This window comes from Pipistrellus kuhlii, unplaced genomic scaffold, assembly GCF_014108245.1.
Source record: "Pipistrellus kuhlii isolate mPipKuh1 unplaced genomic scaffold, mPipKuh1.p scaffold_m20_p_12, whole genome shotgun sequence".
In the NCBI taxonomy this organism is placed as follows: domain Eukaryota; kingdom Metazoa; phylum Chordata; class Mammalia; order Chiroptera; family Vespertilionidae; genus Pipistrellus; species Pipistrellus kuhlii.
The window spans coordinates 47700565-47719008 of record NW_023425427.1 but is presented as its reverse complement, the minus strand read 5'-3'; the positions used below and the strand labels follow the sequence as shown (position 1 = coordinate 47719008).

Here is an 18444-nt window from a genome sequence, read left to right as displayed (position 1 = left end):
ATTAACTCCTTGGAGTTATTTTGGAGTCAGGTATATCTCAGCTGGTGCAGGGATGTGCGTAGAGATTATTTTGGAGCTCAGCAAAGCATGTAGTTGAAGAGAGAGAGTCACCATAGAACGTAATTCTGAGTGTGTTGACTTTCCTTTGAGGATTGGTACATGATTGCAATGCAAAGTGTCATTTCCACTCTAACCACCTCCCAGGCACAGGCGGTGTAGTTCTTCCCTCTCAGGTAGTTATGGATTCTTTGGAAATACTTCCGCAGGAGAATTCTCACCTTGGGACATGCCTGATCTTCTCCTTCCCTCTCCTCCAGGTGCTCCAGGTGCTCCAGGCTGTGATGAAGGCTGGAGAGGAGCTGGGAGAGGAGTGTGTGATCCCATGCAGTAAGGCTGCGCTGTGCGCTGAAGAGGGTGAACATCTGCAGGAGCATCTGATGGTGCAGACAGGTGCATTGTGTCTTGTGCATATGGGGGATGGTCCCCCTGTTCCCGGGAAATGTGAAGTTGTTTCTGTCACCCAGGCATAAGTGAAGGGGGGTTCTTTGCAGTTGCCGCAAAAGATTGAAGACTCTCAGGTTGTCTGCTCTCTGGATCCAAAGTGTGTTCCCCTCCAGAGAGCCAGCAGGGCTGGAGCAAAGCATGGCCCCTGCCACCACCAGCCACACCGAGATCTGGGTCATTGGAAATGGCAGGGGGAGTGTCAGGCCCATGAGCAGCAAGTGGTCTTAGGTTCCTTGGAAGCGCGATTCTCTAGAGGGCCCTGCCTGCCTCAGCACTAGAGCATCAGCCTATGAAGAAGGAAGTCCTGGTTCCTTCCTGGTCTGGGCACAGGTCCTGGTTGTGGCTAGATCCCTGGGTGGTGCTTACAGGAGGCAGCCAATCAATGATTCTCGCTCATGATTAATGTTTGTATCTCTCTCTCCCTCTAACTTCCTCTCTGAAATCAATACAAGTGTTTTAATTACAATTTTTTTATATATAAAAGGGATTACTTGTTTTCAGTTGGGAGTATTGCCATGTTGGAGGGTTTCTTATAACTATGTGCAATGATGAATCATTTTTCCTTAATTTCACTTTGCTGAAAAGTCTTCACAGAACCTCACCTTGATTGAATCATTAAAATTAAAAATCGGTGTTGTGTGCAGGCTGGATAGGACAGTTAGCAGGACAGATCTTTTCCTTTTCTTTGGTTAGAATTCTGTGGACTGAATGGAACTTGCTGACATTTTATTTGCACCCTGCCACACCCCTTCCCTTCCTAAGCCTCTCAGGGACTTGGAAGTGAAAGGTCATATTGTGTCTCTGAAATGTTGAGATTTAGTTCCTCATGATGTCCTGGCATAATTCATTTTTTGATATTGCCTGGAAGCATTGTGTACCTTGATGACTCAGATGTGAGACCTCCTTTTACTCTGTGATTGAGTAAGTACTCTGCCCTTCTACTAACCCAGGAAGGAGCTTTTGAATTAGAGTTGTGATCTTCTGGGGTTGAAAACCTATGCATGTCCCCTTTCTTATTGGTACCACCCTCTGTCTCTGTCTTGTCTATGTTTTCCTGTGCCTCAGATAACACCCAGAGGTGGTCTGCCTCTGAGGCTGAGAGAAGGGAGTATTTAGCTCCTGGTTACCACTCACAGAACAGCAGTGCTTTGTCAGGAACCTTTCCTCAGAGCCGGTTCTCTGCAGAGTGGGCTCTGAGATTCCTCTGGTTCATGTGCCAGGCCCTGATCTCAGTGGAACTCAGTGCTGTCCGATTTCCCAACGCCAGATATTGAAGAGCCTGTCTTCCTCTGTTGTGTGCTCTTGCCTCCTTTGTCAAATATTAACTGTGGGTAATTGTATGGGTCTACTTCTGGGGTCTCTGTTGTGTTCCAGTGATCTATATGCCTCTTCTGGTGCCAGTCCCAGGCTGTTGAGATTACAGTGGCTTTGCAGTATAACCTGAAATCTGGTATTGAGATTCCTCCAAGTTTGTTCTTCTTTCTCAAGATTGCTGGGTTATTTCAGGTCTTCTTTTGTTCCATAGAAATGTTTGGAGTATTCTGATTCTGTTGGTAATAAAATAGGGATTGCATTGAATCTGTAGATTGCTTTAGATAGTATGGACATTTTAATGGTGTTAATGCTATGAATCCATGAACAATGTTTTTTCTTTCACTTATTTATATCTTCCTCTATCTCTTTTGTTCAATGTTCTGTAATTTTCTGAGTACAAATGTTTTATCTCCCAAGTTAAGTTTATTCCTCGGTATCTAAGTTTTTTTGAGGCAGTATGGTAAATTGGATTGTTTGTTTAATTTTTCCTTCTGAGAATTCATTATTGGTATATAACACCATGGAGTAAGGAAAACCTGTTCAATAAATGGTTCTCTGACCATTGGAAAGCCACATGCAAAAGAATGGAACTGAGTTACAGTTTGTCCACATGAATAAAACTTAACTCAAAGGGATCAAGTTCATAAATAGGAGGTCTCACACAATAAAATCAATAGAAGAAAGCATAGGTTCTAAATGTATGGGCCTTGGCTGTAGAGAACATTTCATGAACTTGACTCCAAAGACAAGTGAAGGAAAGGCAAAAATAAATGAATGGGACTATGTCAAACTAACCAGCTTCTGCACAGCAATAGAGACTGACAACAAAACAAAGAGGCAACCAGTGAATGGGAAAGAATATTTGCAAACAATAGCTCCCACAAAGGCTTAATACCCAAATTATATAAAATACTCATTAAACTCAACACTAACAAACAACCCAATTAGAACAGGGGCAGAGAACTTGAATAGACACTTCTCCCAAGAAGGCAGACAAACATCCAACAGACATATGAAAAGATGTTCAAGGCCACCAGCAATTAGGGAAATGCAAATCACAAGTACAATGAGACACCACCTCTCACCTTTTAGAATGGCTATGATCCACAAGTCCAGTGATAAGTGTTGGAGAGGCTGTGGAAAAGGGGGAACCCTCATTCACTGCTGGTGGGAATATAGACTGCTGCAGGCACGATAGAAAACAATCTGGCAATTTCCACAAACATTAAGAATAGAGCTACCTGCCATATGACCCAGCCATCCCTCTCTTGCATGTATACCCCAGAAATCAAAAACTTGTACACACAAAGATATATGCACTCCTCTGTACATTGCAGCCTCACTCACTGTGGCCAATACATGGAGACAACCAAGGTGTCCGTCAATAGAGAACTGGCTAAAGAAGACAGGGTACAAAGACACAGTGGAATTGTAATAACAAAAGGTGAAATACTGCCATTTGGGAAAAGGTGGATGGGTCCTGAGAATATTATGCTGCATGACATAAGTGAGGTGGAAAAAGCTGAGCACCACGTGATCTCATCTGTGGGATGTCACACTAAACTCATACACACAAACAGTAGTGTGGGAGTTTTCACAGGTAAGGGTTTGGATGGTGCGGAGAGAAGGGGGACTACTATATAGTGACAGAAGAGGATTTGACTTTGGGTGGTGTGCACACTATACAATAAACAGATCCTGTAACAAATCCACACCTGAAACCTATATGATCCTATGAACCAATGTCACCCCAATACATTTTTTCAAACGAAAGAAAGAGATAAAGGAATAAACAAACAAACAAACCCTTATATCACTCATGTGGTGTTGCAGAGAATGTTCATATGTGGCTTTATGTCCATTGGAAATGATGTAACACAATTCAATAGAGTACCTGGGGTTATAGAGATACAGGTTTAGAATTGCACTGGGCTCTACAGTATTTTATCTTAGATCCTTATGACGATTAATTTCATGTTTTAATTGGATTGGACCATGAGATGCCCAGATACTTGGTCTAACTTTCTGAATGTGTGTGTGAGGGTGTTTTGGTCTAAGATGGACAGTTAAGTAGATGGACTGGGAAAAGCTGTTGTTCTCCCTAATATGAGTCCACCTCATCTTATCTTACCAGGTGAAGGCCTTGAATAGAACATAATGGCTGACCTGGGAATAAGAAAATGGTAATTTAGCTAAATTCTATGTAACAAAACTGAAAGCAAAGAGGAGGATGAAGGGCACCGTAGGGCTAAGGAGAGAGCACAAGCTGTTTGCCCAGGCTGGAGGATAAAGAGAGGAACTTCTGTCCTATGGCCAACCTTCAGCTCTACCAAAACTGCCACAGGATTACTGTTTCGTTTTCCCCAGATGTAATTATTTGGGAACAAGGAATGGGAATCACACCAATCAACTCACAAAAGACTCACTTTAACAAGGAACACCAATACTAATTCTGTCTAGCAAAATAATGAATGTTACTCATTCTCAATGTGCATTTCTCATGATTAGTGATTCCATTCAGAAACGTGGGTCATCAACTAGTAAATATCATTACTACTCAAGATGACATAGAAGTGGTTGATGTCTCTTAGTGGTTAGTGTTGACCCACCCATGGAAAGGTAGAGGGCTTGAATCCAGCTCAAGGGCATGTTACCAAGGTTTCAAGTTCAATTCCCAGCCTAGTCAGCTTGCAAGCAGAACCCAACTATTATATGTTTCTCTCACATTGATGTTGTCCTCTGCCTCCCTTCCTTCCTTTCTGAAAATCAATTAAAATAATAAATATAAACATGACATTATTGAGCTTCTGCTATGGTGTAGGCACTCTTCTAAGCATATTAATTCATGGTTCATCCCTTTCAACACTCTTTGAAAACATGCATTTATAAAGCAGGAGTTTCTCAAGCACCTTCAAGTGTAAGCCTTGTTCTTCCCACTTTAGTACACATGAGTTAACAAAAGAGGCAGATGTGGTTCTTTTCGTTATTTCTTTTTTATGAAGAAGAATAAGAAAAAGAAGACAAAGCCATAGAGAGATTAACTTTTCCAAGTTCATAGCAGTACTTGAGAATCTAGTTCTGACTCCATAGTCTAAGCTCTTTACATTGTAGGAATTTCCCTCTTCACAGGAACTAAGAGGCTGCTGAGAATGGGAGTATCCTTTCTCCAGGACAGTGGTTGTGATGGTTAATTTTATGTGTCAATATGGCTATGTCTACCAACGGTCATCCAGAATTTTTCCTTAAAATGTACCTGGAGGTAGAGAAGCATAAAGGCAGTAGCACAGGTGGTCCCCGTTTAGACCAGCAGAACTCAAACGGCCAAACAACCTATCTGTATCTTAAAAGTAACACAGTTGACTTCCAGTAAATCTGCAAGCAAGGATCCTACCATTCAAAAGGTGATAGGCAAAGAAAGAATGGGAAAAGTTCATAATTGGCAAGTTTTTCTCATTCTAAACTAGTCCATGAAGTAGAGTAGTAGAGGAGAGAAAGATAAATGATAAAAGTGTGTTAAAATATTACCCACAATTTATTTACAAGAGAACTGATGCATTGGCGAGGTCATTTGATGCAGATTCAAGAGATCCTCCCAAATTGACCTCTCCCTGCTCGCTGAGATAGTCACACAGCACACACACAGTTATGTGAATTTGCTGATTCCCTTCACTGCCATCACTATAACATTGGCATTTGCTCAGGGCCCAGAGACCTCCATCAGCACACTTCTAGAAGCACAACTGTCTGCAACCGTTTTTGAAGAGCTTAGAGCTGCCACTCCACAGCTGCTCTCTCCCTTTGGCTTTTCTGCTGATGAGACACCTGGAAGCAGAAACCACTCCAGAGCCAGAGGCAGCGAGGGCGGGGCGGGAAGGGAGGGAATCCTTCCAGTGGACCAGGACTGGGAGGCTGTGGTAGGAGGACCAGAGGCCAATATCAGCCAACAAACACCCTGTATCCTTTCCACTTCGCTCTACAGACTCCTCCCAGGTACCCCTACCCTCTCCTCTTGCTGACGGAATAGAAACCCGTTACAATTCTGACATAAAAACCGAACATCTTCCTTGTTTTCCAGGGCTCTTCTCAATTCTATGGGTTTCCAGCTTTCCATAGGCACTTCCTGAGGAGTGGGGGACTGTTGTAAAGGACTTAAAAAGAGAGTGCTGTTTTGAGATAGATTCAACCAATAAGGATGTAGGTTTGCAGAAGTAAAAAACTCAGGAAGTTTTCTTTGGTAACAATTTAATGAATAAAACAAAACGCAATTTAATAACTTTAAAAAGTTACATGCTTTGTAAATTTTAATACAAGGTAAGAACAAATATGGGTTATATAAGTACATAAATATGATAAGAATAAATAAATAAATAAATAAATAAATAAATAACCATTCAGGCAGTAACCTATCAGGCACTATTGGTAGGTAACATTTTCTTCCTTAAGAATGTGACAACAGATTTGCTGAGTAAAGTTCAGTAAGTTCTGTGACTGAAGCAGATAGAAGATCCGTTGCCCATGACCAAGAACCTATGGGCAAAGGTGAGGTGGCACATTCATCAGCGAGAATCCTTTCAAGGCGACCCCACGTCTCCATCCTCATTTCTGAGCCTTTCCTGCAAGGCGGCTATTGTTGAGGAGAAGGACCTCAGGATTTCCACTCTGACAACTTCCCAGGCGCAGTCACTGTATTGCTTCTCCTTCAGGTAGAGACGGATGCCCTGGAAGTACCTCTTCAAGGCCAGGGTGGGGCCCTCCTCTTCCATCTCCCGCGCCCAACAGGTGTCCAGGTCTTTCAGCTGCCGATGGAGTCCTGTGCGCAGCAGGTCCACGAGGGTTGTGTTCCAGGGGACAGAGGAGTTCTCTGTGGCCAGGAGGTCGGAGATCTGCTGGAGCATCTGGTGGAGCACAGAGGGGGCCTGGGCCTTCTGGACCTGGCTGCCATCCACCACTGCCCGGGGGAATCGGAAGTGCTGTCTGTCCTTAAGGCAGAAGAGAGGGGAGATGCTGTTCATGTCTCTCAGAAGTTCTAAGTTCTCCCTGCTGAGCAGGATGTGGTCTTCAAGCGGGTCACAGCCCAGAGTTCCAGCTGGGCCAGAGCTGAGCAGCACCAGGGCCGTAAGCAGAGAGAGCAGGAGGGCCATGGGCAAAGGGGGGGCTGCTGGCCTGGCTGAGCTGGGCGTCTGGTGAACAACCTTGGGCCAGAAGTTCTGCAGTGACCTTCTTTCTAGGCAGGGCCCTTAAATAGGGAACACCACAATTTTCATTTTCTAAACATTTCTTTCTCCTTTCACTTCTTTTTTTTTTTTTTTTTTCTTTTAGGATTTTTAAAAAGATGTCATCAATCTGTACTATTAATATTCTATTTTGAATTCCCAACAGACTTTTGATTATATATTTTATTTTTTATGGAGAGGAAGGGAGAGGGACAGAGAGTTAGAAACATCGTGGAGAGAAACATTGATAGACTGCCTCCTTCACACCTCCCACTGGGGATGTGCCCACAACCAAGGTACATGCTCTTGACTGGAATCGAACCCGGGAGCTTTCAGTCCGCACACCAACGCTCTATCCACCGAGCCAAACCGGTCAGGGCTCCCAACAAACTTTAGTTGTGTCAGTCTGGGCACCATGTTGCCCTCCTTCCTTTGCACAGGGGGTCAGGCTCCCTCATCCGTGTGGGCGTGTGTGTTTTGTCAGGTTCTTTTTGGACCCCATGTAGGACATAAGCTCTTTAACACCAAGGACTGAGTTTTATTTACTGTTGAGTTCCCTGTAGATGCTGAGGTTTTCAGTGACTGCTTTTCAGGGATGTCTCTCTTCTAGAACCCATTCCAGCAGGCCATGTGGCTGTGCTTCACGGGGGCCACTGGGTCAGCACTTCTGTAGACATTGCCATTTCCTTTTAGCGTTTGTCACTGGTTGTTAGTGCTCCTCAGGCTGTGCCAATACCCCAGCAGGAATCAGGGTTCCTTGCTGGTTGGTGGCTGTAGGTGTGGAGATTCTCATAACAAGATTGTAATATTTTCCCAGCACCACCCCATTCAGAAGGTTGATATCAGCTCTAGTAACCCTTTGCCTCTGTAGTGACAGTGTCCTCAGTTATAACTCTCCTGGACTCCCCCTGAGGGCATGCTCACCCCATCCTTAGGTCCTTAGAATTCTCCCCTCGTAGAGGGTCTTGTTTCTTTGTGGCAAAAATTAGGTCAGTGTCCTCCTACTTTCCCTGGGAGGGTGTGCGTGAAGGACCCTTGTTCTCTTTGGTGACCTGCTCCTCTCCTGAGCCAGGACCCAGGTGTCAGTGGTGTCCACAGCCCTAAACGCTGACAGCAATCCTTTATTTTCTCTTAAGTGGGTGGATGCATTAATTATCCATTTAATCATTGATCTTCAATGTGCCAATAATTTATTTTAGCAAGTGCAACTTTATTATTGAATTCTCTTTTTAAATTATTGAACACATTAAGCTCAGAATATCTGAGCTGTGCAAAGGTGATGCAATGACATCTCTCAGTAGACTTGTATTACAGAAACTGGTGAACTTCAGCTGCTCATTCAGTCTGTGTGTTTCTATTGGGCTTCTCTGTTCCTCCCTCTGTCTCATGCTTAGGATGCAGGGCAGTGAGGCTCAGGCTGCTAAGTCAGGGAGAAACAGCCTTCAATCCTTAATTATTCATGGTGCTTCATTTTACATGTAAATAACCACATAGTCATTACATAGTCGTTTCCTGGGCATAGTCTGTGTTGCTCCTCTGACATGATTTTCTCCTTCATTCTGAGGTTCATATAAAAAGAAGTAAAGAAAGTCAAAGGGACTTCACCATTTTTCTCTATAATTATCATGACGTCAGAATTATTTCTCATTTCAACTTTCCTAGAAAGCAAAATTGACAGTTGTTTGAGGGCAAAAATGAAACAAATAGAATTCTGCATGTCATAGAAGAGAAAGAAGGGAAGTGACTTCTTTTGACAAGAGGACAAGTGTAAATTGGCAGAATTGACTGCAGCCACATAGGTGCCTGGTGCTGAAGCAGATGGAGGATGGAGCCAGCCCTGAGCTACACCAGCACGGATGGGCTGCCTCTGCCAGAGGCTCCAAGAACAGGACCTCCTGGGCCAGTGACCAGCCACATCATGGGATCAGCTCTGAGGCTGGAAGGGAAGATTCACAATGACCAACTCTCAGAAGACTGGGGACCACACCACCCCCTGCTGGAGCAGGACCCTCCCTGCTGCCTAGTGGATATTAACCTGATATACCTGCTCCATCTGGTTAATAAATCCTCTCAGCTGCTGGAAGATTGCCTTGAGCATTGTGGATTTGAGAGTAATGGAAGTGGATGATCCTAACAGAGTGTGCTCTTAATCTAAATAATAATTATATTGATATTTTACAGCAAATTATAACAAAATTTATTGCATGCTAACTATCGTCCAACCACTGTTCTATGATCTTTGAAATGGTAAATTCAACCTTCCCAGTAATTCTATTTGTATTAAACTTGTTTTACCACTATTACGCAGTATAAATTTGGAGCAATGAATTATTTGGAAGGTACCACAAATCTAAGGTCAAACCCTTTAAGCATTTAAGATATGGGCTTGTCTATAAGGGCCTGTTAAAAGATGACAAGGATAGAATTGGACATGGGATTGATGAACCAAGGAGAGGCCATGGCATGAGAGCACTGAGCAGGGAAGGTGGGGTGACAAGGAATTCCAAGTTCCACTTCAAATGCCAGTGGATTGCTGTCTATGGTTCTGTATGACATCACCAGTGTGGTCTGAGAACACAGAACTGACTGACTTTAAGTTCTAAGGAAAAGTAGTCAATATTCCTCTTAAATAGTTTAAAGAGTAGAATTTTCTGTCGATTGAAACAAGTTTGTTGCTGACATTGGAGTTACCCTGGTCCTCTCCAATTCCCAGAATCCTGCCCTCCTCTTGGAGGCTGCCCTTGTTACACGTGGCCACCAGGGGGCTGTCTTCCCTGAGAGGAGTATCATTATCATATCCATGGACACCCTGGATCATGCTTTCTGTTTCTGTTCAGCTACAGGTATTCTTACATCACATTCAATGGACACTAAAGAAAGCCTCTTGCAGATGTTTCTGCAAAACCTAGAAATGTTAGTCAACTTTTGCTTTCAATGTGTGAAGTTCTGCTCGTTAGGGAGCCATTGCATGCAGCTGAAATCACAAGGACCAGGAAGCAGTTGTGTGATTGGGTGGAGAGGTCACGAGAGTGGATGACAAGCGTGTTGTGGGGATTTCTGCCTGGAGAGGAAGGACACTAGTGTGATGTGGGCATGTGTTCTGGAATGCTGGGAGGGAGGGAGAGAGAAAGGGAAGGCTGTGCTAGGGGTCAGAATCATTAAACATCATGTTGTTCTGTCCTGTATCCAGGCATTCATTCCCCTTTCTTAGTTATTAATACTGGCCAGTAAGCCAGGACAATGGAACAGGGAAACTGAGACAGACAGCTGAACAACCTGGCCGAGGAATTCACCACAGATTCAGAAGGTCACCTCCCTGGATAGCATGTAGGCCTGGGTTATATCGATAGTTCAGCTCCAGCCCCAGAAAAGCAGCAAAACACCAGGACCAGCTGCAATGATGAATGACCCCCTGCCCTGACACTGGCCAATCAGTGGAGACCACAACCCTGAAGGAGCAGCACCTAGAAAACTGTTGAATATTCTGCTGAAACCCTCCCCTGAGTCCTCCCCTAAGATTCCTGCTTGCAAGAGAAAGATAAAAACCCTCAAGACAAAGGACCTAACACTTGCTCTCCCTCAGGGGAGAAGCTCCTGCGGTTCCCTTTCTCCGCTTCTTCCCCCACAGGCATGCATCTCCTAAACTCTAAGGGACCCCACAAGGCTTGCACCCAGGACAGCAATATGCAGCCGCAGCTCATCCCAGACAATGCCCCTGAAGCTGTCCCCGAGGCCCCATTTTCTCTAATGTCATAATGAGCCAAACCAGTGCAGCCTCAGCTCATTTTCCCAGCCCTTCCTTGTTTCACTGTTCCCAGCTATAACATCCACCTGGACTCCTGTTGTACAATTTTTCCTGCAAGAAGTCAAGAAACCACACACTCTTGGCTGGCTCGAGGCAGACCTGCTCAGGGCCAGATCCCCTCTCTGATAACAGTTGATTTCTGGGAAAACTGACCTTTAGAAAGATAAAGTGGGTTGCTCATCATCACATAAATGTTCAGGCAGAATGGAATTTCAACAAAAAGATTCTTTTAAAAAAATAATCTTTATTGTTGAGAGTATTATAGTTGACCCCCTTTTGATCCCCATTACCCCCCTCCACCTGGTTCCCACCCCACCCCAGGCCTTCACCATACTAGTACCATATCTGTGTCCATAGGTAATGAATGTATGTATATTAAATCTTTGGTTAATCCCTTCCCAGGTCTGGAACTCTGGGCTGGAGGTCTGGTGTGGGGCTGGGAACCCTAGCTTCTCACAGGAGGCCTCCACAGCCAAGATATCCCTCCCGGTTAAAAATGAGCCACATGTGGGTGTTGGACCAGCCTGTTCCATGTTTCCACTCCTACCTGTCTCCATGTACTTTCTTCTTTACTTCTCCAGTTGTAGGACTTCCATTCAGCCAGATTTCAGGGGGTTCTGAATGATGGTTGTTCTGCATTTTAATTGTAATTTTGATGTGGTTGGGAGGTGGCGAGTACTGGTGTTTATGTATGCTGCCATCTTGGTTCTCTCCAAAAGATTCTTTTTGGTGAGTTATGGATTATACTTTTTTGTGAGTTTTCTGAGGGAAAAAAATTTTTTTTCGTTTTGTTAAATCCATTTATACCTCTGAATTACACACAGCTGTCTCTTGCTCTGTGGATTTCCATCGTGTATTTTATATTTTTAGCTGATTCTGACCATTATTTACCTTAGGTATTGAGAAAGAGATTGCATTGTCCAGTTTCCCACTTTCCTTTTCTTCTCTTTAATATGTTTTTATTTGTTTCAGGGAGATTGAGAGAAAGAGAAAGAAATATCAATGAGAGAGAGAAGTATGCTCTCTACTGGGGATCCAGCACAAAGCCTGGGCATGTCTCAAGCAGCAAAGGAGCTTTCTTTCCTGAAGAGGTGGAATGCCTGCAGGATCATCTCATGGACAACAGCTGGCTTGAGCCTTCCGGAACTGGTGCGGCCAAAGGCTTTCTCGGGGAACCTAAAGTTGTTTCTGCATTTTAGGCAGGAGGGAGGGAAGATTCTCATTTGTACCAGGAGAATCAAGGCCCCCTTTTAGCCAGGCTGTGGGTCTGAGTCCTGTCACAGCACAGAGAGCAGATGGAGTGCAGGTAAGCTTCAACAGGGCCATCAGGAAGGAAAAGGGTAGGGCTGTTGGGACCTTGCAAATGCTGCTGGCCTGGCTGAGCTGGGTGACACTCTGATCCTTGGTCTCTCGGTGAGCAGGGCAGAGCCTCTCTGTGAACCCAGAGTCTGGAAGTGGTGATTTGTGGGCTCTTGATTTTTTCCTGACAGCCAACAGCCACCTTGGGGGAAGAGATTATGACATTTACTCAATGCTATGGGCACGCATCTCGCACAACCTAACTCTCCTGGGTACACTTCACATGTCCAAAAAATTATATGGATATAAGTCTTGTGCTATTTCCTTGTGACCAAAACAAAACTTTCAACTTTTAACATATATATTGAATGCCTAAGAATGTCCACCCATGTCTTTAAGCTGAAGTACTGAGGATTATGGAGATACAGGTATTCAATAATTCACTCCTCTTGAGCACACATCTCAGATACAGTATGTTTATTTTTATTTATAGTATATACTAGAGGCCTGGTGCCTGAAAATTCATGCACTGGAGGGGGGTTCCTCAGTTTGGCCTGCCTCCTCTCACAGTCTGGGAGCCCTCAGGGGTGGGAGGCTACCCGGCTATCAGAGGAAGGCATCACGCCCCATCACACCTCTGCTGCTGCCTCTGCAGGCAGAGCAAGCCTCAGCTGGTCCTAGTTATCTGAGCCTCAGGTGGTCCTGGGTGGCTGGGCAGCCGTCATCCAAGGTTTGCCCGCACCTCGGGCCAGCCCTGGGTGGCTGGGGGGCTGAGGGAACTGGGGGACTCTGGAGGCAGGCGCATGGCAAGACCCAGCCCACCGAGGGGTGGGCCCCACCTTACCACACCCCTGCTGCCCTGATGGGGCTGAGAGGACTGGGCACTGCCATCTTGTGGCTGTGGATGCCGCCATCTTTGAGAATGGGGTGGTCAATTAGCATATTCCCTCCTTATTGACTGTGGGCACTGCCATCTCTGCAACCATGTGAGGGTCAATTAGCATATTCCCTCTTTATAGATAGTATATATATTACAGTTATAAAATACTATGCATATCATAAAGTATACATTTGGAATAAAAATTTAAAATGGATAAGTAAATCTATGTTAAAAACATTTTAAAAGTGTATTTTTATTATTAAAAGGACATGATTTATCCTAAAAAAAAAAATATATATATATATGCTTCTAGGAAGATGTGACCATCTGCATCAATATGTGTTGCAAGGAAAGTATTCTAGGAATACTATGCTATCTCACAGAATCTGAGTCAGAGTTAAGCAATAAGGCCTGGTAAGAGGTAAGAATCACCTAATCCCCAGCAACCTCAGAACGTTCCACTATTGTTACTTGACTCCTGTGTCTAAGGTTCTGGCTTTCTTGAGTCAAATTCTTTTTTTCTTTCTTTTTTTTAAATATATTTTTATTGACTTTTTACAGAGAGGAAAGGAGAGGGATAGAGAGTTAGAAACATTGATGAGAGAGAATCATTGATCAACTGCCTCTTGCACACCCCCTACTGGGGATGTGCCCGCAACCAAGGTACATGCCCTTGACCAGAATCGAACCCGGGACCTTTCAGTCCCAGGCTGATGCTCTATCCACTGAGCCAAACCAGTTTTGCCTTGAGTCAAATTCTTAAGACTAGCTTTCTGATTGGCTCACACTGGTTTAGCAGCCACAGGCAGCAGCAACATAGCTTCCAGGTGCCAATGTCATGGGTGGAGGACACTTCCTAAGGAAGGCTGTGAAAATGGGTAATATGGCTTATGGAAATCCATCCCTTGGCTTCCCAGTATCTACATAAGCGATTTTCAACCCATGTGCCGCAAGAATTTTTAGATCACACAGAACCTACTTAGTCAATTGTACTGAATTTTTTCCCCTTAGATAGTCAAATAAAAAATAAATATCAAAAGCCAACAATGGCCATCTAGTGTGAGTGAATCAAAATTATACCTATTTTTTTGGTCAGATTGGCAAAAAATATATATTTTTTTGATGTGCTGCAGTAATTAGTTTCTATATGCCATGAGGTAGAAAAGGTTGAAAGTCACTGATCTATATCATTCCATTCACACAGTGACAAAGGTGCCCAGTTCAATGATCCCATCCACTCAACAGATACCCATAAAGCGCTTCTAATAAATATCCCAGGGCCTGAGTCCTTAGGTACACTTTGTCCATCAAAATACTGTTATTAAGCCTTTTTGCAATTTATGGGCCAAGTTGAAAATTTGGGTATGCCCAAGTCAATACAAAAGAATAAAAAGAAAGAGGAAGAGAAACAAACAAAATCCCCCTGAACACTCATTTTTTTAAAAAAAGGAATAGTCCTTTCCACGGTAACCAAAAAAAGGAGAAATAGTCATGCCAAATACACCGAGGGCTATTTGCTGCACCAGTTGCACCTGATGTGTGCACAAGAACAAGGTCATTAAGAAGTTCACCATTCAAGCCCTGGCTTGTGTGCTCAATGGTTAGAGCATTGAAGGATCTCTGGTTCAAATCCTGGTCAGGAGCACATACCTGGGTGGCAGGTTTGATCCCAGAGTCAGAGTGGGTATGGGAGGCAACTAGTTGATGTGTTTTTCTCACATTTATGTTTTTCCCTCTCTCTTCCACTCTAAAATTAATGGGGGGAACATTTCTCACAAGAAAGAAGTTTGCCATTCCAAATGAATGAGATGCCACAGAGGTTAGGAAATTTCCGTAGCCAGTGTCTTTGATGCCTGTGTGCTTCTCATCGCTTTCCCTTTATGCTGTTCAGCTCCTCAGTTGCCCATATTCATGCAGCCCAATTATTTGAGTATCTTGTTAGACTTCCTAAAAAAAAACTGAGGTTTCTTACCTCTGTAACAAGACTTAGATGGCGCTATTTTTGTATAAATTTGGAGCTGGAAAGATGTCTGTAGAGAAATACTACAGATTATTCTGTGGAACCATCCTGTCCATCCCTTAAGACATCTTCTTGGGAAACTCCAAAGAAGATTCTATTTTTATTCTTCAAGACAGTGCCTGTGTCAAGAATGGAGCCAAATAGCTTTAGTTTACAGATACATAATCCTGTGAACAAAATTCAACACTTTGGCATTTATATTAGACATTTAAATTTTTTTTATTTCAACATTTAAAAACATTGATTTCAGAGGATGGGAGAGGAAGAGATAGAAACATCAATGATGAAAGAGAGTCATTGATTGGCTGCCTCCTTTACACCCGAGACTGGAGATTGAGCCTAAAACCCGGGCATGTGCCCTTACTGGGAATTAAACCATGACCTTCTGGTTCATAGATTGACACTCAACCACTGAACTACAATAAACTGGCAGGGCTATATTAGACATTTTGATGCACTATTCAAATCTACCTTCAAGACCTGTGAACTCCCTCCAACTGCAGATGGAACTCCTGGCAGACAGCACACCTGTGTAAACACTTTCTGAAAATTGTTCTTGGCTAAAGTGAGACATTTAGCCCCAAGTTACCACTCCATAGGGGTTAGTCTGAGCTAGTCACTGCAGGGGAAAGCCCTGGTTTTGTCATTCCACCAATGAACTGAAACATGCCTTGTCCAATCAGAACAGCACAATTATATCCTCATTTGCATCTATACCAATGAATAAGAACTGCTCTGTGATGACCAACCAGAATGCATGACACTGACTAATCAGAACTGGATGATTCAGGCCAATTAGAACAGTATAAATTTGGAAACCTCATTTGCATTAAATTGGACTAGTTGGGAAGTTGGGTGGGAACTTTCCCTCTTAAAAGCAGCCTCCCACTTTGCCTCTGTGGAGTAAATTTTCAGTTTCTGCAGAAGGCGGTGTTTGTCGTCTTTGTAAATTGTTTCACCTGAATGAGGTCTCTCCTTTTCTAAATCTCTCCGTTCCCTGCATTTCTTTGGGAATTTCGGTTTACAATATTCTAAACTGTAAGGGGACCAGGTAGGGCGAAGGTGGGCCCTGGGTAGGCAGCGCCTCCTGGTCCCTCCAAAGTTCTGAGCCCAGGACAGGGACCCCTCTTGCCCAGACTCAAAGGCAGTACTTACAGCCAGAGATTTGGAAGGGGAAAATGAGAATAACAGAACTTGAACTTGGGAACAAAGAGACCTAGGCTCCACCATGGCCCTTTGAAACCGGACACAAAGCGGGTCCAGACCGCCCGTCACGACTTGAGCCAAATTAAGCGGAGATAAGAATGAGTCATATATAATTGTTTATTTCCAATAATGCTGGCAGAATGAAGAGAGCAGCAGGTCATCCTGTAAAGTCACCTCCCCTACTAGCAGGCTGATTATATAGGGGTGAGGAAGAAGACTGCAGGCAAGGGGGAGGAGGAGGAGAAGAATGTCTGCAGGGTCTGTGGTCCGTGTGTCTCCTTCCAGGATCTTGAAATCCCATAACAAGGTACTAGTTAATTTTCAATGCTGTTAAAACCCAGCTCGACCAGTTCCTGGGACCTGAGAATAGTCAGCATTCCTGAGGCCAAAACTCCCAAAGGGTGTCAGGGTCTAGGCACAGCAACCAAATCCTGTCCTTGTCTGCTCCCAAAATTTACTTTTATTTATTTATTTATTTATTTATTTTAGCAATGGATTCATCCAGGCTGCCAGGCGTCTCATCTTTTTACAGGCCTGTTTTAATCTTGCAGGATCCTCGTCTCCCAGGGTCTGTAGGAAAGCCTCGTACCTATAGTTAGTAAGGTGAATACCATTAAAGAACTGTGGTCCTATTCTTATTGAATCCCCTTCCCCGTCACCTCACTTGCCTCATTCACCTCCCTCTCTGTTGTGTAATCATGAAGTCCTCAGGACAATGAGGTTCTGCTCAACAACCAATAGTCTTAGGAACAAGGTCCTGGGTCTGCTGACTACTGAGACAGAGTGAAACGTAATATCTTGACCTCAGTTGTGTTTTAGCTGTGGACCCAGGAAAGCAGAACAGTCCCACAGAAAAAATCCTTCTGAAACTGAGGTCCAGATGCCCAGAAGTTTGGTTGCACAAAATGTTATGTTACTGAAGAAAGGGTCTTTCCCTTGGGTTCTCTGAAACTCCCCCTGTCCCCTACTTCTTTGCCACAAAAACACTCCCGTGCTTTTGCTTTTTGAGGAAGACAGATTTGAAAGATATTGCTCTCCTGTCCTCTGTCTTTGGCCAAATTGAATCCTTTCTTTTTCTCGAACCGCCAGTGTCACAGAGTTTGGCTTACTAGTGTATTGGGCACACAAAACTGAATTTTGGGAGGAGGCTTAGTAGCATACCAATAAGTATTGTGACAAATTTATTTCATGATGAAGGCAGAAAAAAAAAGTCTTGAAATGATGAATGGCATTGGTCTGTAATAATTGTTTTCACAGAACTGATTCCTTGGCTGCCAATCATTCTTGGAAGCTTGTTAAAAAGGAGAAAGGTACCGTGATTTCTTCCTCTCACAAATTCCCAGGAACACCAGCTCTCTGCTTTCATTTCCACGGAGAGACTGAGTCCTTGCAAGTACATCTTCAGGTCCAGTATGGGGTTTCCATAGCTTAGGAGAGTCCTTCCACTCCCAACTCTGACAACAAGCTGGTCTCCAGGTCTTCGAATGCTGATCAGGTCCAGGAAGATTTTCTTCAGGATAATTTCATTCCAAACAGCCTCTTATGCTAAACATGTTGAAAACCTGCTGAAGGATTTGGTGGAGGGTAGCAGTGGTCTAAACCTTCTGGATCTTGTTGCCATCTCCCCAGAAACAACAAACAATTGGGACCAGCTAAATGTCAATGGGTAGAGGACTGCCTAAATAATTTATGACACACTCAGTGGGAAACAATACAACTGTTTAAAATAAAATAAAATAAAGAAGTTCTCTATATATTAATATGGGAAGATTTCCAAGTGAAAAGAGATAGGTGCAGAACAGTGAGTATGGGATGCTATCTTTTATTAAAAAACAGGAAGAGTGTAAAAAGAATATATTAATAGCTATATTCTGATTAGTTTGCATATGCATAAATAAGCTAGAAGAATTTAAGACAATAATAACTTCAAATTGTGGATAATGTTGAAAGAATTATGTCCAAGAATACAATTATTCACATTCCAAACTTAAATTGACTAGTAATTAAAGAAGAAATCCAAGTTAATAAAATACCTGTAAAGGAAATATCAATAGAGCATACTCAAGCATTGCTGGTGACGTTTTGGAAAGAAATATTCATCCTGAATTACAGGGCAAAGTGTCCACATCCTATGCTTATTTCAGATTGTATAAAAACAATGGAGGATAAGAAGGTATGCATTCAAAAAATAAACAATGGGCAA

The 18444-nt window shown here is 43.5% G+C and overlaps 2 protein-coding genes across 2 annotated transcripts in view; one reads left to right on the top strand and one right to left on the bottom strand.

Annotated features, from left to right (window-relative positions):
• LOC123652173 overlaps nt 1-13254 on the top strand; it is a 45573-nt gene extending 32319 nt beyond the window's left edge. The window contains exons 3-4 of the mRNA XM_045580296.1: nt 318-450; nt 11809-13254. Coding sequence (XP_045436252.1) covers nt 318-450; nt 11809-12035 — 360 coding nt within the window. The 3' untranslated portion in view covers nt 12036-13254. The remainder of the gene's footprint in view (nt 1-317; nt 451-11808) is intronic.
• Nucleotides 6243-7186, bottom strand: LOC118716632 (interferon omega-2-like). Its single transcript, XM_036434186.2, has one exon. It carries the CDS (start codon nt 6957-6959, stop codon nt 6390-6392), a length of 570 nt encoding a protein of 189 aa, XP_036290079.1. The 5' UTR covers nt 6960-7186; the 3' UTR covers nt 6243-6389.
• Nucleotides 13255-18444: the final 5190 nt, after the last annotated feature.